Source organism: Ambystoma mexicanum, chromosome 13 (genome assembly GCF_040938575.1).
Source record: "Ambystoma mexicanum isolate Mex_15411 chromosome 13, UKY_AmexF1_1, whole genome shotgun sequence".
In the NCBI taxonomy this organism is placed as follows: Eukaryota; Metazoa; Chordata; class Amphibia; order Caudata; family Ambystomatidae; genus Ambystoma; species Ambystoma mexicanum.
In genome coordinates, this window is record NC_090938.1 from 281,275,096 (window position 1) to 281,297,778 (window position 22,683).

The 22,683-nt window shown below is 40.8% G+C and overlaps 1 gene segment (V, D, J or C); it reads left to right on the forward strand.

Moving 5' to 3' along the window:
• Positions 1-13,810, forward strand: part of LOC138521168 (T-cell receptor alpha chain constant-like) — a 155,020-nt gene extending 141,210 nt beyond the window's left edge. The window contains 2 exon segments of the C gene segment in view: positions 2,174-2,280; positions 12,724-13,810. Of these exon segments, the coding sequence occupies positions 2,174-2,280 (107 nt within the window).
• Positions 13,811-22,683: the final 8,873 nt, after the last annotated feature.

Below are 22,683 nucleotides of genomic sequence, written 5' to 3' on the forward strand. Positions count from 1 at the left end.
AGGTAGGCCAGAGTCATGGGCACCATCTGTGGTAGCCAAAGTGGCCCTCCCCAGCTTTGGCTTGCAGAAAATAAGAATATTAGACACAGACTGATGGGTAAACCGAGCTTCTTGTATTAGATAGAAAATATGCAGCATACAGAGTGATCAGCTGATAAGCAGGAAAGTACAACAGGACAAGTGGCAGGAAGTCGGCCTTGGGAGCTCTGAAAGGACAGCCTTCAAAGTGCAGGTTACATAGCATATCCTGTGCAATCACTTAGATAATAAAGGATTTGCACAATGGTGGGAGGTATTTGGCATGAAATTGCAGACATTTGGCAATAGCTGTCAACATCTCATTTGTGACCTTGTGATGAAGCCTTGCAGTGACATGGGCTGGGTACATTGTGTTGTCGTATGGATAAGCAGTATTTGCAGAAACACTATTGTTATCTACCATATATGGTGCTCATGATATATTTAGAGAAAGCAAACGGAAGAGACGTTCTGACGTGTTCCTCTGCCTTGTTACGGGGTCTTGGTCTAATCAGCACCAGGAGGGGTTTGGCCGTGCAGAGGAGCGGAGAGCAGAGGGAGGCAGAGAGAAACAGAGGGAAAGGCAACATGGAGGATCTGAGGCCTAAATGTATGAGAGAGCCTAATGTAGCATACAATAGCATAGCATTTCATAACATAACATAGAATAACAATCCTGCCACATCAATTTTAACAGGTAGCAGCATTCTTATTTATTGTAAAAGCAGTCCCTTATTTATTTACTGTGAGAGAAGTCTCTTATTTATTTATTGACATTACAGGTAGAAGGTAAAACGTTTGGCCACAGTATATTGCTTAGGCACACTCAGGAGCAGTGCAACCAGTGCAGACACTTTGTTTAATCCATTATCAGGTAACGGCCCAGCAGGGCAAATGTAATGCTTCATTTCAGCACCGCTCACACAGCCTTCCAAGCTGCAGCTCGGGGTTGAGGGAGTCCTTATTCCAAAAACAATGTATGAGTACAGGAGATTCATTACATATGCGTATGTAGTGTTGAGTGCAAAGTCGCCAGCAAAGTCCAACTCGTGGTGCACCATTGCTAAGCAATGTTTTTCAGCATCTTCACAACAATGTCTTCCACAACATGCTCACACACTCTCTAGTGCGCATGGGCACAGATTCGGAAAGCGTCGGCTGGGGATATCAAAACATCCCCGTTAATGGCATTATCTGGGACTTCCCATGCCTGTCGTGCAACATGTGCCTCTGCTGGGAAGTTTTCACAACCATCAACTTGTTTTCCGCAGAGCTCCTTGGGCAAGGGTTTCAAGTCCCTCATCACCAACTTGCAGTGATGTGCAGGACACTGTAGAGGTAGGATTACTTTATACTTATTCACGTTTACAAAGAGTATAGGTATCGGCATAACTGGTCGCTATTTACTCCTTCCACTTCGACTCTCCAGTGGTTCTCTGTTTGTCTTCCAGCCTCCACGTCCGATGATTTGTCATGTCACCACATTTACATTTTGAACAATGTGCCTCCATTCGCTAAAGACACAGATGGGCTGTGAGTTTCAGAAGGCCAGATGGGATCTGTTAACACTTTGAGTGTCCGTTTGCTGTATGTATATAGGTTCCAATAAAGTTGTCCTTTTTTTCCTTTAGGACATGTTTGCAAGTGTTAAATTGCGGATTGGGGACTCTGTATAAGCTCCACGACCCTGGCATCTGGAGAGTTAGTTTGACCATGGATATAGTACAATAGACCCACGGGGGCAGGCAGTGAAAGGGTCATTTTACCAAATCATAATTAGCCTTACAAATGACCTAAATCCATTAAAAGATAGAACAGCTATCCCTCCCTCTCTCCAGCGTTAGGTGGAATCCCAATAAGATGACTATCGCATGAGGACAGTTTGAGAGCATAATTATTCCATTGCAGAGTGAAATATCAATGGTTGTCCAGTCACTTTAGGGTACTGAGCTAGATATATATCCAAGGAGGGTTGGTAATCAAGACAGGCGAAACAGGTGGAATTCTTAAAATATAAGTTAACCGCTAAAGTAGCTTAAGACTTGCCTTACAGAGAATGCGTCTAAAGGTATGGGATGCAGGAATGTGAATGAAGATGAAATAATGTTCTCAAAGAGTCATAGATGGATTTTTTCATCTGTCCTGTCTCTTACAGATGAACAACTGAATACCCTGTCACTCACAGTACTGGGATTGAAAATCATCTTCTTGAAGAGCATTGGATTCAACCTGCTGATGACATTGCGCCTATGGACTAATTAGGTTAGTGAAATTGATTTACCAACCCAATCTGCCAAGACTATATTTTAAGGGTGGCATTATGTTCATACACACAATTTTTCAATAACAGCAAATGTGATATTATTTTCTAGGAATGCATGCATTCTGAATGTTATCCAACAAACCATTGTTAAATATGTTAACAAGCACAACTGTTTCAGTAGCATCTTGGAAAGACTCATCTCTTTGTTACTTTCTTAACTCAAACACTCCTGGGTTACTAAGAAACACTTATTTAAAAGAAATTGACATTTGGTTACCTATGGCCCCATTCTAGCCCAACTCAGAAAGTTCACTTGCTTCTTCACAGCCAGCCATCCACCCGGTCCCTTACTGCTCACACACCTACCCACCATCTTCCTTGGCTGTGTGCTTTCTTTGTTGTCTTCACTTGCCTATTTTTTAAACACTTTCTCACAGCATTCAGCCTAGTAGTAAAGGTATTTATTGTGCTCTACAAATTGCTGTTAATACCAGTAGCAAGGCACTATGAATTAAAATACAAACAATAAATAACAAACAACATACAAGCCTCAACTTGATCTAAGCTCTGCATCACTTTACAGCGTCATCTTCTTCCTCTTCCCCCCTGCACCCGCGCCCCTCAAATAAGACGTTCCTGTGGTCCCAAGATATTCAACTTTACCTATCCCCTTCACCTACGACACTTCTGCTCCTCACCCCTTCCTCTATCCCACTTTGATTTGGACTCTGGAATGCACAGCCCCTCTGCAGCAAGCCTTCCTACATCAGTGACCACTTTGACTCTTATCACCCTCAACTTTCACTTCTTGCTATCTCAGAAACCTTGATCTCTCCTCACGACCATGCAATAATAGCAGTTCCTGACACTGACTCTGGTATCTTCTCACACTCTAGCAGACCTGTTGGGAAGGGCAGCGGTGTGGGGTTCCTTATCAATAAGGCACACAACACTGCCCCTTTAGCCACATCTAACATCAAAACGTCCTCTTTTGAGTGTGCCACTATTCAACTCCTCCCTCCTTCACCTCTCACTACTCCGGCTCTCTATTGAACCCCATCCCATCTCAACTCCTTCTTCCCTGATCTGACCCTGCTACTTGAGTCACTTCCTACTGACATCCCAATTGTCATGCTGGGGGACTTTAACCTCCCCAGGCCCTCTGCAGTGCCTGCCTTGAACTTAAATCCCTCCTATATGACCACTGCCACTACTCCCTGCATGACAAGCCTACTCATTCTGATGGGAACTCTCTTGACTATGTCTTTCTCTCTAATGAACTCTCCTTGTCTGACCTCTTCATTGACCCCTCTCGTTCTTATCACTATTGTTTACTGTAACATCTCAGTCCATCCATCTTCTACTCATCTCTCCTCTTGAATGACTAAAAGTAATTCAGGCAGGACTCCCTTACCCCTTACCTTGATGATTTGAGTGCTTCTTTCTTGTCTCTTTCCCCTTTTCATGTATCTTGCATTGACCATACTTTCTCTGACTTTCCCTTGCCCTTATGGTTCCATTTGATTTTGATTTTGAAGGATTTATAATGTGCACCAGACAGAGAGGACCGTATTTGGGCGCAGATGACAACTAAGGCCAGGACCATGAAACAAAGAGGAAGAGCAAATGGTTGAGTTCTAATTCCACCACTTTGCTCCTTTATTTAAATAGGAAAGTTTTCAATGTCTTCCTTAAGATGTCCAACGTTCCACACGTTCCGATTTCCAGTGGACGTTCATTCCAAACTTTAGGGCCGAAGGCTCTGAAGCTTCTGTCTCCTCTTGATACACATTTAGTTTGAGGAGTACAGATCAGGAGTTTATCCTCTGAGCGTAGGTTCCTTTTGGGATGATATGGCGTAATCTTATCAGCCAAATACACGGGTGTAAGCCCTTTCAAAAATTTAAAAGCTAGGCATGCCGTCTTAAACTTAATTCTATCCTCCACCATCGACAAGTGGATGGATCTCTGCATTGATGAAACATGATCCCTTTTTCTAAGGTTCCCGATTACTCTAACTGCTGTGTTTTGTGCTCTTTGGAGTCTATCTATTTGTTTTTGAGGGATTCCCGCTAACAAACTGTTGCAGTAGTCCAAGTGGGGGTTAGTCATTGCCCCCGCCACAGCTGCCCTATCTTCCATTGGAATATAAGCTAGTAGACTCCATACAGATCGTAGTGCAAAATTGACTGTTTTTACCTTTGCTCCCACCTGACTCTCACTTCCCAAATTCTCCTGCCACCAGCAGCCTAGGTTTTTTACTTTTTTGGAATGCTGCAATTGTTCACCTAAAATCAGTGGAGGGGGATTTTGTCTTTCCTGTGACATTTTATTCTTTGGACCGAACAATATAATTTCTGGCTTTGCTGCATTTCTTTGACAAATACTATCCTTGAAAATTCACATCTTCCTGTCCCCTCCTCAGCCTTCAATCACATCTATCACATCTACAATTCAGACCCTCAAAACAAGAATGCACCATGACCTACCACCCTGATGCAAAATACGGACACCTTTGCCACTCCTAGCCTACATAGATTCCATGGCTCCCCTAACCTCTGCACAGGACTCTGCCGAAACCTCCTACCCCAAAAAGCTAATACCCTCACATCTCTCTCTGCTGGACTCTCCCCTGTGTTACCGCTGGTAAAGAAACCATCACCTGACCCAAAAATCCCAGCAAACAATCGTCCAGATTCTCCCCTTCCCCATTATTTAAAGTGCTTGAGCAGGTGGTCTTCTGACGGATCTTTAAGTACCATGTGATAATGGCTATGAAGATCCACTTTAATCTGGCTTCAGTAGTAGATAGTCCACCCAGACTGCACTCATTCATGTCTTCAATTGTTTCTCTAAAGCTCACCACACCAAAACTCTCTTCTATACACATTACTGCTGATTTTGACACTGCCAACCACTCCTCTCTCCTGCTCACTCTCAAGGCCTTTGGGTTTCGCAAATAATCTGCTCTTGCAGGAATTGCCTCATGCCTTTAAATCCTTTAAAATCTTTTGGTGCTTGCAAATTTCTGACCCCACCCCTCTCCCAGTCAGCATACCCCAAGGATCAGTCCTTACCTCTGCACTTCACGCTCTATACCTCTGAGCTAGAAAGACTTAATTATATTTTGGCTTTCGCTATAATCCTTTTGCTGATGACAATTAAATATTTGTCTCCTTTCCATCATTCACTTGAGCCATCACAGAACAGATTACAAACTGTCTCACTGAATTTCGCCACTGGATGGCTCTCTGCTGCTTCATGCTGAACTCTTCAAAATGGAAGTAATTTTTCCCCTAGCTCCAATGCCATCTCTCCCCTCCCCTCTCCTATTTCCTTCTCTCCTGACCTTTTCGTTCCGTTAACTCAAGCTTCACAATCTTGGGCTCCTCTGATAGTGACCAACGACTGCAATAATTCATCACTACAATAATAATGCGCATGAACCTCCTCAATATTCAGAAAATGTGTCGTTTTCTTACTAACCACTCTACAAAAAGTCCAATCTCCACTCTTGTGCTAAGCAAACTGGACTACTACTCAAAACTAAACCATGGCTTTTCGTTCTACTCCTTCCACCCTCTAGAAAAACTCCTCAGCTTTGCTACCCGCATTCTACAACCTACCCAAATCCCCCAACACTTCTACCAACTGACAACATGCTTGTTGGCTCTCCATGCACAATCGCTCTCTTTTTCTGGTCCCTTCTCCTAGTCCACAAAGCAATCAATGGCCTTGCTCCTCAGTGCATGTCTGTTTGTATCTCAGTTTACTCACCATCTTGTTCCAGCTGACCCTCAACTTCAATCAAGCTCACTGTGCGATAGCCTCTCTGTGCCACTGGTTGCTTTTACTCTTCCTCCCTATTTGCCATGCTCCACTGAAACCCACTGTCCATAACAATCAAAGCCAGCTCAACTGTGAAGTGCTTGGCCTAAACTTCACTTACTTGCTAAAGAGGGAGCTCCCCTGCCCTCTTCCCCATCCTCCCTACCTAACATGACTGCACTGACGCTTAATATTTTGTATATTTAAATTGTACTCCTCTTAAGTGTTTTAGCACTTGCTCCCGTAGGTTAATGTTACTTTTGTAAGTCACCTGTTTCTTTAAGCACCTTTTTATTCTGTTTCTTTTTTTGTCCCTGTTATATGTCCACAATGTTTACACCCTCATAAACTGTCTCACAACTTGTTTTTATGTGTATGCTATTGTACAGGCACTTTTTGTGGGAATACCTACACCATCTGTAAATATGTTGTTGTGAGCTATTTGTGATTGAAATCGACATCCGTGTTCTAAAAATAAACACACATAAACATACAAAATACTTCTCATTGGACACTAGCAGATTTAATCTAGTCCAGATTTTTTCTGGCGCTGAAATTGTTCACTTCATGAGGCATAGTTATTTAAGTTTAATTTGCACATATTCTGTTTCATGAGTGGTGCCCCATTTCAAGTGCTGTATTCATCACTGCTGTTGTGTGAATTAGACATTGGAATTGTCACCAAGTGATGGTAGATCAGTGGTTGAGAACTTGGATAGCTTGTAGAAGAGAAGAGGAGAAAGGATGCTTTTGAGGATCATGTTCCCTTTTTGTGCGCGACCCACACCATTTTACTTGACTGGAGTCTTGAGGCCTTATTTACAAATAGTTTTCAATGGAACTTTCCCATTTAAAAATATTTTTGTAAATCAGGCCCCATGGTGTCCTGCTTACTGAGAACTCTCTCAGACCACTCTATTACTCAGTGTAGTCTGACCAAAAAGCTCACATATTGAAGCCAGCTGGGAGAAAGGGCGCGGGTGTTTCCGCCGGCTGGGTGTCCCCCACCGAGTCTGTTGTTGCTGCCGCCTCTGTGAAGACCCAGCCCCTCTTGGACAAAAGCTGCAGAACCCTCTGCGAGGGTAAAAGGGCACAGGTGTTTGTGCCTGCTGGGTGTTCCCAGCCCAGTCTTTTAGTGCTGCCGCCTCTGTGAGCCCTGCCCCCTCTTGGACAAAAGCTGCAGAACCCCCCAGCACCACCTGCAAGGGCGAAGCCCGCAGGGGAAAGGGCACAGCCGTTTGCGCCTGCGCCTGCTGGGTGTTCACGTCCTGTGCACTAGCACGCCACCTGTATCTACCGCTTACTGCCCATTGACAGGATTAGCTCCCACACAAGGGTTATCTGCTGGCACTTGACATCTGCTGGGGACTCCAGTGCAGGTCGCGGGAGCCTGGCGTCTGGGTACATAGGAACCAGGTGAGAGCCAACGTGAGTGTTAACCCTGTTAAATTGCAATTTTTTGATTCAGCTGTCTTAAGTGGGAACAGACTTACGCAGCAAACAATTCACTCTAAATATAGTGTTTAGTGAATTCACTGACTATGTCAACCCTCGAGGCCCATTATACCTTTGACATGTCAGTGAACTCTGCACCAGCGCCTGTTCCTAAATAATAACTGAAAATGTTGTTAGTAAAACAGAAAATTCTAGCAGTTGATACATTGTCCTCCACATGTGCTCCAGAGTTTAACCCTGCGAACCCTATACGGCCTTTGGGCGAAGCTTACTCTCAAATACCAAATACAGATTGAAGAAGAAAGGTGCTCCCAAACATCTCTGTCTCACACCTCGTTCTACTTTGATCGTGTTAGTGAGATGGCCTGCCTCATCCAGTCTTACCATCAGGGAAGTATCCCTATTTAGCTCGATTAAGATGGCTAGCAACCTTCTCGGTAGACCCCAGTCTCTTAGTTTCTGCCATAGTTTTTCTCTGACTACCAGGTCAAAGGCTTTCGAAAAGTCTATTCAGGCTCCATATATTGGACCTTCTCCTTGCTGTTTCGCATGTTCGGCTAGAAGATTCAGCGTTAAACCATTAATCGTAGTGGACATGCCGCGTCTAAAACCTGTTTGAAATTTAGACAGGACTTTCGATGTTTAACCCAGTCCTCTAGTTCTTGTAAGAGGATTCGCATAAATATTTTGCTTTCGACATCAAGCAAGGCGATAGGCCTGTAGTTCTCTGGTTGAAATCTATTGCCCCACTTAAAAAATGGTATAACTACTGCTTGCTTCCATGGTGAAGGGAAACTCCTCGATTCTAGTATTGCATCGTAAAGTATTTATGTTGTTTTTTAATACCTGATAGGTCAGACCAGTAGGCCCTGCCGCTTTTGACTTGGAGGCACTCCAGATTAGTTCTTCTATTAACTTGATGTCATAGTTGAGCTCCCATTTTGCAGATTCTTGTTCCTCTTCTGGGATTTCCTCTGTGTTCTTAAGGTTTTTTGTGAGGTAGTCTGTCCATCTTTTTTCAGACACCAAATTACATTGAATGCTGTTGCTGCCAAATTTCAGCCATGCTTTATTTATAATTGACCAAAAGTTGTGCGTGTTATTTTCACATAAGGCTGTGAGCATCTGTTTGTTGTCCTGTTGAAATCTCAGTGCTTTCCTTGCCCTTGACCACTGCTTGTATCTTCTTTTCAGCTTTTGCAATTCAGCTCTAAGCTCTATTTGGTTTTTGACATTTTTCTTTAGATGTCTGCATTCTTTCCTGTAGAGCTTTTTGTGTTCCCAAGTTTCTTCATCAAATACATGTTGATGCTGCGTAACTTTCTTTGAGGATCCTGAATTTGGCAAATGGACTGACCAAATGTATGATTTGAAATATTCCGGCCTGCAGTTTTCTCGATGATCTTCCAATGGGATACAGTTCAGTTTGTCGTTTAATTTTTTCCCCTCTCTCTTATATTTTGACAATATCACTTTTCCTTTTCTCAGAGTGAGAGCCTGAGCATATTTGTCCGTTATTATTTTTGTAGGGTTCCGAATACATGCTTTTAACCGATCATGGTCACTCCCTTCTCCACTTACGATCTCCATTAATATTTCCTTTGTTTCTAGGTCTTTAGAGACAAAGAAGTAATCCAAAGTGGAAAAGGACTTGCCCTGCGACCAAGTTGGCTTTGATAGACTGTCTCCCTTTACCGACCCATTCAGCATATAAAGGCCCCATGAGTTCAAATAATGTACCCACTGTGTTCCTGTGTTTGATCTTTTTGCCCATCTTGTGTTGTTCTTAGGGTCCTGTGTTGTTATACAATGAGCATTCAGGTCGCCACCCAGGATCACTTTGGCGTCTCCATGAAACAGTGCAATCTTTTCAAGTACTGTGGATAGTAGCAGATGGAAATTTTGAAGGCTGATCTGTGCTTGGTTCCAATAGGCGTTTACTATTAAAAAATCTGCTACTCCCTCTGTTGTTTGTACTCTTATTTTGCATGCGAGAATGCCATCTGTGGAGGAGCAATACTTCTTTAGTCAATGAGTTATTTATTCCAATTAGTAACCCTCCTGATGGGCGGCCTTTAAGTTTTTGAAATGCCGGGATAGTGAAGATTGAGAGGCCTTCTATTTCTATTGGGTGGGTGTGCCAAGTTTCTTGAAGCAGAATAATATCAGAATTAAAGAAGAGAGTTTTCTTTATACTGTTCTTTGAGAAGGTGTTTGGGCCATGGGTATTCCAGCTTGTTATATTTATTTCACCTTGCCTAAAGGTTCTGATGCCCCAGGCCCAGTCTTTGGAACACCTGTGTAAGGATCTCTGGCAACACCGCTAACGTGTTGGTTTTTATATCTCCATTGTCCCCCTGTGGGTTTGGGCAAGACTTCTGATTTAAAGATTCTGTTTTTCTGGAGTTTGTCTCTTCCGTAACAGAGATTGTGCTTCCTTTTGCTTTTAATAGCTCTAGCGGGAGAGTTTCGAGAATCTGTAAATTGACTTTTTCCAGATCTTTTTTATTACTTTTAATTGCATTCCATGCTTTTAGCGATGCAAACCCCACGTCTGCCAGTCTTGTGTTACTTTTGCATGGACATTTTACATATTCCATTTCTCCTGAGCTAAAGAGGTATAGATTTGGGACTTTACTAAAGTACCCCAGAATCGCCCTCCTGCAAAGGGAATTATGCTGTGGGATTTTATTTAGTGCCCTGAGCCATAGTTTCGGTACAGCATAGTCTTGACCTTCTGAGTTGTCTGCCAATGCCTGGAGATGAGGGCTTTCCGCCATTAGACCCTTACTCAAAGTTTCTTGCGTTTGCTCTTCACATTCCTCTGCTAACTCTTTTGTTTTGCCTTGGCCAGTTTTAATTTCAACCAGCTTGAAGGTGGTTACTTTGTCGTGAGGAGCTCTTTTTAGAAAAATAGATGCAATTTCATTTGGAGGGGCCCAATCCGAGTTCTGTATCCTTTTTTGGTGCACCTATTCTCCCTTTTCCCAGGAATATCGGGGCTCATGGTGGTCCCTTTTTTGGGGAACAGCTTTTGTCCCGCTTTTGCCCTTTTCCTACTGTTTTTTCCGGAAGGCTTGTGGGGGTCATAGCCCCGATATTTAAGGTCTGTGGATCTTCTGTGAGGACTGTTGGTAAACCTACATTTGTCTTCATGATCTTTTTACGTTTCATTTCTTGCTTTTTGATCCTTGGAACTACATCATCTGTACTCCTTTTGTTTTCTTCCTCTGTGATTATTATGGATTTTTCTCTACATTCCATAGATTTGTTCTTTCTCCCCGTGGCCATTTCCAGGTTTACCCCACTAGGTACTTTTTCCAATCGATCTTCCTGGGGAACTTTCTTCACTTTATTTTGTATTTGTTCTTCACTTAACAAATTTGTCTCCTTTTGCTTTCTCACAGGGGCCTTTCGTTGATGTTTTCTGAGGACAACTGGGAACGCAGTTGTACTTATTCTCTTTGCCTCTTTTTTCCTGGCTTTTCTTCTTCCCCTAGATACTCGTTTGCTACCTTCTGTCCAGATTGGGGACCAAGCATTGTTTGGGTTTTCCCTTTGTTTGTGTTAATGGTGCCCGGTTTCTCCGTCCTCTGTTTCTTCCACAACATGTGCAAGCCTCCGGAATTATTCCAGGACAGATTCTGAAAGCGGGGTGTCATCAAAATGGGCACACAAGGGCGATGTGTCGTTGTTTTTGGCCGCAGTTCCTGCGTACGTCATGTGTCACGTGGTGAGTTGATCTCCAGAAGCAGGAATAGTCAGCAATTAAAGGGACACAGCCCCACACTCGGGATTTCCCGATTTTCAAAATGCTGCAAACGCTGCAAACAAAGGTTTTGTCAAAAGCTTCCCGCACAGTCTCTCCTCAGTTGTAGATACAGTGTATCAGCCACGGGATGACTAAAGGAATGACAAAAGGAATTTTGAACAGCTCCACGGCCTCTAAACAGCGAGTTCACGTCCGCCCTTTACTTCATTCCGGGCTTCACTTCTAAATTCTGTCTTGTCCCCCCTTTGTCTTCCCTCCCTAGTTTGGTTCGCCTGAAATACTTCATGCACTTGCACTAGGAAAAATGCTGTCAGGCCTAGCAGGCTAGTTACTTTTTTTTAGATCATTCAGAAACTCAAGGCCTAAGAATGACTACTGTATTCCCTTGCTCCCTTCCCTCCTTGAAGCCCTCTGGAGCACTTCACTTGTGTATAAGCGCTGTATAAATAAACAATAAATAAATACAATATTGAAATGTAATTGACAACAACAGTCAAACTGCCTAATAGAACTTGGCTACCTGCCCTGGGAAAATGTGCTCTCAGGAACAAATGTTGTTCCATTGGGGAGCAGGCCCTTCGGTGATACCCCTCGGCCCTGAATGGCAAGGTTTACATTCCATTAGTAGCATTACGCCATTATTATGCCTTACTATAAGTCACTTTTGTTATGAATCCAGTCATAACTTAGTGTCATTCAGACTATCACCAACTCAATGCTGTTCTTGATCTGACTGAACATTCCTGGGTAATCTAATTGTGACGCTTTATATTTGTATAATTTGATGTTTTATATCTGATGTGCAAACCTTTATGGCTTGATGCCGAAATAAAGTTATGGAACGAACGAAACTAATTTAGGAACCTATTCACATGTTGAAACAAATTTAAAAACATTTCCAATTGTAGCAGAATGTTATGCTAAAGAAGCTGATGTGAAAACCGTAAGAGCTCTTAAAAAGTATCAGGTGTTTGAAATGACCTAGTGCAGAGAGCTTGCTCTGCTCTGCTCTGCTGCATGGCAGGGAGACGTTCACATATTAAATGATTAAAGTAGTGCACCTCACGGATGAAATGCACTTTCCATGTTGTAATCGATGTCCTGCCATCCGCTCCTATTTCTCTGGCCTAGCTCAAATATTAGTCAGCCATCAAAATGCGTGGGCTGGGCGTGGAATTTTGAGCGACCTATGGCTACCCCTTACCACTTTGCGCTTGCATACAGATAGTAACAAACGTGGAGCAGAAGGTGTGCGAGGCGAACCATTTTAGATCTTCATTTAAAAACAGTACAGTGAGCAATCTTTGTCAGTAGCAAAATGCAAAAATCGGTCTGCTTGATGTAATGAGAATTGTTCTGTTAAATAATTTCCTTCTGTTTCCTACAGGAGTACAAAAAACAAGGTGGACCTGGGAGCACACAGACCATTTATTTAATCGAAACCGTTTGAAAAGGACAGCCTTTGGTCACAGTGATCACTTTTGTAGAAGAACATCGGAAACTTAGTTTGATGAATATCTGAAAAACTGCATGATAAATCAAGTTACACCGGGATCTTCCTCACTCTTCCATGCCAGGACTCCATACATGCCATTTGAAGAATCAATCCATGGATGGTCCAAAAAGACAGTCAAACTTACAGCAGAAAAAACAACAACTCGGAAGAAGCCACAGATGTTGTTAATGTCTACCGTGGCAGAATGACAATCTTCAAAAGACAAGAGTACCTGTTTTCATGTCCTCTTTGTTTGCTTGCTGTTGGTAACAATCATATGTTGCAATCATATGTTGAAACATACCATGCCATGATGTTATAAAAGTCTTTAAAATAACACAAATACATAATTGCTTCTATCTTTGCTTCAAGCATTTCGCAAACGGTATGTCTTTTACAATAATGGCAATGGGCAGCAAAATATCATGAAGAATTTGAGAATAATTTGGTCACATCTTTCAAAAAGTTAATTTGATACACATAATGTATACATTTCAAGCAACCAAGTAAACAGTAAAATGTATTAAGAGTAGCAATCATCCCATAAATATTTTAGTTTAGGGTGACTCGTGTAGTACAGGTTCAGTTTGGAATGGCGCCCGTTTTGGCAGTGGGCAGTCTGCTTCTGAGCACGCAATTCTAAGCAGCAGTTAATGGAACGAACGGCATATGGAGCCAGGGTACTCATAATTAGATCATGTGAGGAAGCCAACTCACAAGTGAGCCTACATGAAAAAGTCTTCTGCAAATAACGTTTATTTTTAATCTTTGCAATCTTTATGAATGTATTTCATTTAAACTTTATGGTTTCATTAAAACGTGTAAAATAAATGTGTATGTATTTAGAAACCATACATATAAATATATGGATTTTACGTGATCTTTCAAACAGGAGCTTTTTATTTCCGAATTAAATCATTGTTCTACAAACGTTATGCGCAAACTATATTACAATAAAAAGGTTATGGAGTGAAAACATGCTATGTGTTTGGTTATTATTTAAGTAGCAATGACAATGCTGTTGGGTAATACCATGTTGGGTTATCACTCCATATCTCCAAAAAACACGTTAACTTCTCGCTGAATATGATGCAAGAGTTAAGGGGCTACAGGAAACTCCAAAGGACATATCAAAACATAGGTTGACTGGGACTGGATAAAAACTACCAAGATCTTGCGGTATACCCTCTTTAAAGAATATGCAACGCTGAATAGAAAAAGGGCCAGTATCTCCCGATGTTTAAGTAAATACTCATGCCCCAAGAGGTATATCTGGGATTTAAAATGAAACTCACTGACGTTGGAAGTAATTGCCACTATGTAAAATCTCCCAGTCAGAACCTGGAGGCTATGCACCTCTCTAACACCTGAGACAATAAAACACCTGGAGATACACTGTGTTTGTCTCGGGAGGATAGCTCAGGAGCAAAGTGCTCGCCTTGGAAGCAAAACAACACAGAGCAGCACAGGTCTGATCCCCGGGTCCGCACTTAGAAACCTCTGGGTTAATAACCTATCATATCAGACAGTCGATCTGATAATAATCAATGGGCCTCATTACGAGTTTGGAGATAGACATGCAGTTTTTACCAGCTTGGCTACCCCCAAACTCGGGTCCAGGTCCGGATCCCGAAAAATGAAAATTACCGAGACATTCTGACCTTTGCGGGCCCGGTAATTCCCATATGCGGGACCCGGACCCGGTACGTCCCCATTCCCATTTGAGCCCCCATAGGGCTCAATCGGAATAGGGAGGATGGTAACCACGGCCCCATTAATAATGGGACCGTTGCTACCATCCTGTACTGCTAGCGGGTGCCGCTCTGCACATCTGGTCTGACCAGGCGTACAGAGCGGCCCCGCGAGCAGAACTTGTAGTGTTGTAATGTGGCTGTAGAGTGATAACGGCTCTGGCAGCACTACTGGTGCCATTATCACTCTACCAACAGGGTCGTAATGAGGCCCAATGTATCTAGATCAGTTAATAATCCAGCAGCAGTAGCTTCTGAGCAATAACGCTCACCCTTAGTGGACGCGCAGAATCTCCTTAATTATTAACCTTAATTCTTTCTTTAAGGTGATAGTAATTTATTCTAGCTCTTTTCACCTCAAACTGTTTTTAACTGTGTCTTTCTTTTCATTTCTTTATATAATATGTTAATGTTTTATGTGAAAGTTTTCCTTGAACTGTTAGCATATGTGAAATCAAAACACAATTAAAACATTTTTTTAAAAAAATGTAACATTATGCAGACCACATCACTTCTGGTTTCTCTGCAACAGCTCAATGTTATATATATTACATGGCCGCGGTAGCGGCCATGTAGTTATGGTTAAGTTGGTGTTTCCATAGGAAGAGCACTTTTTGGGCGGCTTATAACTTCGCTCCCCCTGTACGAATCCTCACCAAACTTTGCAAAAAAAGTGTATGGCCCACTCTGAATTTTTCTGCAAAGTTTGGTGAGGATTCGTCTAGGGGGGGAAAAGTTATAGGGGGTCCCAAAACTTTTTCTTTTTCCCATAGACTGAATGCCATAATTTACACCAAATTTGCTGCAGGAGCGGCGGCCTGGTCCCGAAAGCGTGCTTTTGCAAATTTGGTGTAAATCCGTCCAGTTGTTTTTTAAAAAATGACCAAAATGTAAGGCAAAAAAATTAGTGATATCTGTGTTCGCTTCGCGGACAGACTTCCCTGTTCGCTCCGCGGACAGCACCCCGATTGGCCCAGCGGCTTGCGTCATGTCCGCGGACATGCAACGTGTTCGCTGATTGGGCGGCGTGGTGCGTGATGCGCGTCAGATTTTCTGTCGCGCCCGCCATCTTGCATTTGCCGCGGACAGCGCAGTGAAAGTTTGTTCAAAATGTGTATTTAGTAGAGTGTGTTGGTGTGTAGAAGTCTTTGGGGAGCATGGGGGAGTATGAGGTAGGTTCAAAGTTGTATTTTATTTATGTGCTAGACGCTTTTGTTGTGTTCGATTTGTCATGCGGACAACACGGCTGTTCATGGAATGTTCGTAAATAAACAGAATGGATTCGGTGTCAACTTGAAAGTGTTCTAAGAACACTCGTGGGGTCTTGGAATGTTTGCAGGGGGTGTCCTGGAGACGTTGTCTGTATTGTTCGTTGGCAAGGTGAAAATGTTTTAAGAACAATCGCGGTGTCCAGAAATGTTCGTACATAAAGAAAATGGGGGTGTCCTGAGGACGCTGTTTGCATTGTCCTCTGGCAAGTTGAATGTGTCCTAGGATCTTCACCCTGTCCACGGACATAACAATGGTTGCAATGTTTGCATCTATGGGTGTGATATGCTGCGGTGGTTGTGGCCAGGGTATAGAATGTTGGGTGCATGGCCATTTGGCCATGCACCCAAGAGTGTATGCCCTGGCCACAACCACCGCAGCATATCACACCCATAGTGGCTTTTAACTTTGGGTCAAAAACTAATTTATAAGGAACAATGTTATAAGCTTGTATGGGTGTGATATGCTGCGATGGTTGTATTTATCTTGTTATACATACTATTTGGTTTAGTAAGGGGAGTCCATGTTTTTCTTGTTCATTTCTGTAATAAAAGAAAATAGCATGTTAGTATTAGTATTTTATAATGACTTATTACATTGTACAATCAACATTTTCTTCTTTTTATTGACCCTCATATTTAGTAGATTACAAACCAGAGTACTGTGCAATGTACAAAGTTTGTGTGTTTGTTGCTAAAATCATTGGGTCTGTGGGAGAAAAAAAATCCATGAAGGATTAAAAAAACAACCTTTTTCTGTTATGCTACAGTTTATTTATTTGTTTGTTTTCCACATTTACTTGTTCTTTCTGCCTAATGCTTTATGCATTGGATTGTTCCAGTTTTTGTGAGCAGTAAGATATTAGGTATTTGTTTGGATATTGTAAAATTTTGGCCCAGTTTATTAGAAATAGACCGTCAATTGTACATAGGCGTGACAGTGCTACGTAGCTCATGCCTTCTTTAAAGACTGTGTTACCAATGTCTATCATTGCTTTGTCTAGAGTAAGACCTTGTGATTTATGAATGGTGACTGCGTATGCAAGAGTTAGAGAAAATTGTTCTCTGCGTACATACATGTCTTTGAAGAGAAGGAATCGAGCTGTTGAGCGTCCTATTCTTTTTACTTCTGAAAGTTTGTCAAAGAGAACATTGGCAAACTGAATTTTGTTGTCACGTGGGTATGTTTGAAAGCCAACAAACTGTACCCAATGCTCCATTAACTAGTCCTTGGTCCACGTCAAGGTTACGTTTAAGCATTACTCTGCAATTTAAGGATAATTTTAATATCTTTTCCAAGCCTGCTGTGTTTGAGATTGATTTTTCTAAACTATTTAGTCTTGCTGTGGCTTGGTCACACATGGGTAGTGTCATTCCATGTACATCTAGTTTGTCTGTGGCGCTAATTTCCATAATTGGTTGCATTTCTTTGCTTAACATTATTTAATTGAATTTGAAACAGCTTGCAAGAGTTGGCATTAAGGCCATACAATTGACATTTTTGTGGGCTAATTGTTCCATAACATCTGTAGCACATGCATTATCACCATAAAGTGCATGAATGTGCCGGGTTTTCAATATTGCTTCTGCTTCTCTAGAAAGTATACCAACTCTGATACTTTTTAAGATGTTGGCATAAGTGAGATCTGCAGATTGGCGCATGTTTTCTTTTAATTCTCTGTATTGGAAATGTTGCCAAAGGTTGGCATTTCCAATGCTGCCAACAGTTTTACGGCAGAGTTTGTGTCCTAATGTTTTAAAAATAGGCTCATCTTTTACAGGTGTCAATTGAAGAAGATCTCCGAAAACAATTATGTGTTTTCCTGCAAATAGCTCTTCATAGTTTGTTTTGAGTACTTCTTGTAATCTGAGGTGAATCAAAGCCAACATTAGGTTGGACACCATGCTCACTTCATCTATTAGTAGCATTTTCATTTGTTTCAATACTCTGCGTACTTCCATTGCAGCTTCTGCAGAAAGTTTGTAATAATCTTGTTTTGGTGTTCTACTGGCAGGAGTAGTAATCGGTGTAAAGTGACACCACCTATATTGTATGCAGCTAAACCTGTGGGGCCAGTGACAACAGCTGACAGTTTGTTGTTTGTCAATTGTTGAATGAACTTACTGATGATTTTGATAAGGAATGTTTTGCCAGAACCAGCTTCACCACTGACATACAATAGTATAGGTTTGTAATTATGGCAGGTGCATTCTTTGTTTTCATGTTGCACACCATGTGCAATTTCTTTTGTTATTTCTTGAAAAATGCTACGTTTCTCTTTGTTTAGTTTTGATTGTAGTGTAGTTAAGTCTTCTTTATCTTCATAGTGACACATGGTGTTTTCTACTTCTATCATAGCTAATTCTGCCTCATTTGTTATTAGTGGTTCTCCCAGTGGTTCGTGGCTTCCTGTGACAGAAGGTTGACTACTGTCAGGAGTGTCCTTATCTAGTTGGGCCTGGAGTTCCTCTTCATGTTGCTGTTCATTGTGCAACATTGTTTTGTACTGTGCAAAGTTTACATCAGTTATACTGCTTTCATTGGCTTTGAAAGCGTCTTCATATGAGTCATAGGTATCTAGTATGTCTTCTTCTTTTCTCCATGGTTTGAAGAGTTGTAGCAGGGACATGTAATATATTTCTTTATGTTGAGGAGTCTTTAATGACAATTTGATATGATTAATTAAATTTGGTTTGGTGAGTTTTACTAAGCTGCTATCACAGTTTGTCACTTTGTATTTACGGTTTTGCTCATCAGGTTTTATATTATTTTTGTATGTGTAGTTTTGGGCTATGTGGTATAGACACATGGTTTCCAAAGTGGTACTCCTGTTTGGGTAGTATGTGTTCAAAAAATTGTTTTTTTAAAATGTCTTGGCTGTTGGGATCATGTTTGGCTATTGTTTCTATATCTTCGTATGATTTTAGAACTCTTTTTCTAGATTTAGCTGGACCAAGACTTAGCCATACTATATTTGCAGATTTACCATACAATGCAGTACCAGTTTACTGATCAGCTGCTTCATAGGATCCACATTCTCTATGGGACAGCATTTTTATGCCCAAGCTGTATAATTTCTGAGACACTGTTTTATCTGATGACAGGTCATTCCAGAGGTCTTGGAGCTCTGTCTTTTCTGATTTGGGTAAGTATGCTCTGACATATCGTGCAACTGCAGTAGAATTGTCCGCAATGTACTGCACATCTATGTTTGCATTCCACAAGTGGGCAATGATTGCATTGTAATCATTGATATATTTTTCTTCTTCTTTTCTTTTTATGCAATATGTATTTTTAGGTGACTTACTTTTAACACTATGTCTAACTGAAGACATGAGGTTGTTCACTTGACCTGTATTTGTAACTGGTCTATGGAAACCAAATTGGCATTTGGTGTAGTATTTCCCTTTGTTTTTGTATTTGCGACGACAATATTTGCCACATCTGTGTCTTTGGAATTGTACGATTTTTGCATAAAGATCACTATTTGTGGATTCTGACGGAATTTCACAAGTGACATATTTTTCAATAAACTGTAAAACAGTGGCATCACTGTCTTGACCAAATTTAGGAGCATCTTTAATCCATAAAAGCATGTGGACATGTGGCGCTCCTCTGGCTTGGTATTCTTTTTTCCAAAAGAAGTATTGCACTTCTCCAAGGGGAGGAACAGTTTTATTACAAATAAAATGTAGCATAGCAATGAAGCGATGAATCTTCCCATGCATATTCTGCGCAACTTAATGTAACAAACCAATTGGGTGTGCCAAGGTTTCTGATCATACATGGCGTCGAAACCAGTACTCTTTAATACCTCGCATATTTGCTAATAGATTTGTAAGATTTGTCTGTAAAACCTCATCTTTTTGTTGAACTGTTTGTAATAATTGTGTGGCTGTCATATTTGGAAAGTGTGATCCTGATTTTAATATGTGTGCAACTCCGTAACATAAAGTTCCTAGTTCACTTTCAAAGAGTAGGTGGAATATGCATTCCACATTTTGTCGAAATCTGGGATCTTCAGAATACATTCATAATGAGCGATATTCTGATACTGATATTTGAACAGGTCTATCATCGTATCTTCCTCCTTTGCCAGTAGGAAAGAGTAGAGGAAAAGCATGTGCTTCTATACTTTTTTCCCATATGCTCATTGGTGATCCTTTTGTTTGACGCATTTGGTACGTTTCCAGTGCATCTTCTATGGTGTCATTAGAGTGCAATGGGTGAATTGTATAATGGTCTAAAGTGTTTGCTATTGTAGCAGGATCAAGGAGCTCAAATTGACCAGTTTCTTGTGTCTCTTGAATTATTTCAATTGTATCTTTCAAGTTTTCTTTGATATTAATTTCTTTGTAATAATCATTATTCTCTTTGAGATATTGCATATTGTAAATCTACCAGTTGTTGCCAAATTTTTTTGTCTTTTGTAGGTACTCCATTTACCAAGATAATTAAAGATTGTTGCATTGGACGTTGCACTCCTAGAGTGTGCACATTTTCTTTTAGATCTAATGGTAAATACACTACTTTTCCACGAATACCTTTCACTAATTCAGAGGGAGGTAATTTTGCAGTTTTTGGTTGAAGGCATATTATTGCTTGAAATGGATGAACTGTTTTAATTATGATGCTCTCATATAAATTAAGTTGTTGAAGGAGTTTTGGTAGTGGATGTAATTCCAAGTTTTTTGGGTTGTTTTACTTTGTGATAGAGGAGGCAAAGTTTTTGCACTAGAAACTTCTTCTGTTTCACAACATGACTGTATTAGCTGTTGTGTTTCAACATTTTTTACAAATTCTGCTATAGATGGGTGTTTATGTTAGAGACTTTTCTTTTCATTTGCTCTACTTCTGCGTCCCTTTCTACGGAGTTGCTTTTTGGTGGGCATTCTGTAGCATCTGTTGAAAAAAATACAGAAGGTATGGGTTGGGGTTTTCTGCAATGCATGTGTGTTGTGTGCATGATTGTTTGAGTAAGATGAAAAAGATGTATGTGATGGTGTGTGATTGTGAATTGGGAAGTTGAACTACCAGGGATGGGTATTCTTCAATTAATGTGTTACTAAACTGGGGTTCAGATGACAGAAAAAAGTAAGCCGGTGGTGTGGAGAAGAATAAATAATATAGGTAAAGCTATACAATTAAAACAGTTGTTTGTTCTACAATATCTACATTCTAGCGGCTAAGTTGGGTAATTTGTGTGCCGAAAAATAGGAATTTGAGGGCCATTCTGACAGGAGATCACTGTTTGAGATGGGGGGGGATTTTTGGTCAGAATGGTGCAAAATCTCTATTTTTAGGCACAGAAATACCATGAATGCACCGTACAGTGCGTGTGAGTTATAAATCAAATATTATGGTAACAATCTACTTACTTTTTTTTCAAAAATGAGTAGTTTGCTTCTTAGTTGTTCTTTGTAAATCAAAATCGGCTGCTTCTATTCAGGAGAATGGGCTTCACTGCAATTGTAAAAGAAAGAAATTAGTAATTTGGTTGCTATATAGCACTGTTTTCATTTTAGACATAGATTTTTTAAAATTGAAATGCTCAGCGCCTTCCTGAAAACCATTAAAACTATTTTATGACTAAGAGTAGGAAAGAAAATATCTTTACTATGGTTTGTGGAATTCATAATCTACCAACGTATACCACTATTCTTGTAACTAAGCTTTTCCAGGTAATAGTGAGTCATTGTCATAGCCTGCTTTTGCACGTAACAGTGAGTGAATGTCATAGTCTGCTTGACCTATATAAATGTATGTAAGTACTTATATAAACGAAAAAAATTAAAACCAATTATGTGTTTGTACAAATATTATTGTTTGAGATTTGATCATAGAGTGTGTATGTTATTTTGTGTGATATATGTCGTGTATATATTTTATTTCAAAAATGTTAGTTTAATAGTGTGTGTGTATGAAGAAATTAAACGATATAAAGGTTTGTAAGTGACAGGTCATTTTAGGACAATGAAACAATGATCGTCCATTCATTTTTCAGATTATAGAAGGTAAAAGTCGGTTAGAAAATGTGTTCATGTACTGTGTAGAAAATATGCATACCTGTACTTTCTGTTCATGTATGTGGATATGGACCAAGCTGCAAGTAGAAATATTGGAGATTTGTATAGTATTTCTCATAGATCGTGGTTGTCAATAGTATGAGACTTGTACTCCGAGAGATACACCGTACATTTGTAGTGCTGCTCTATGATGATGCAGTTACATGTAGAGTTATTGGATTTTATTGGTGGATGGTCATGTGATTGATTAGCTACATCGAATGAGGGAATTGCACAGAGAGTGAAATCGAAATGGTAGAAGGGATGTACATGTTAGGATACGTTCGCGGACATGGCGGTAGTTCTAGGACACTGCGTATTACACCTGGGGAATCTGGGGAGGGGAGGTATGGAAATGAGATTGGATGAAGCAAGGGATTGGTCAGTAAAGTTTAGTGAGTGTGTTGTGCTAGGAGAGGTTTTCTCAGATATTGTTTTTGCAGAGAGAAGAACAGATAGCTATGGCTGGGTGTTTCAAAACACAGATTGTATGGATTTTGGGAGACTCGTGGATTCATTGGTTGAAGGTGCAAGCAGAAAGCTGTGGAGTATCTATAGATCTTGGATTCCCACATGTGGAAGTGCACTGGCATGGAGTGCGTGGAATGAAGTGGTTGGACTTGCTACCTCTCTGTGCAACTTTGAAGATAGAGGAACATCCAGACATAATTGTAATTCATTGTGGAGGGAACAGTTTAGGACATGTGTCTGGAATTATTTCTTTGCAATTTTCAATGAAAGAAAGACTTCAGAAGATAATGGACATG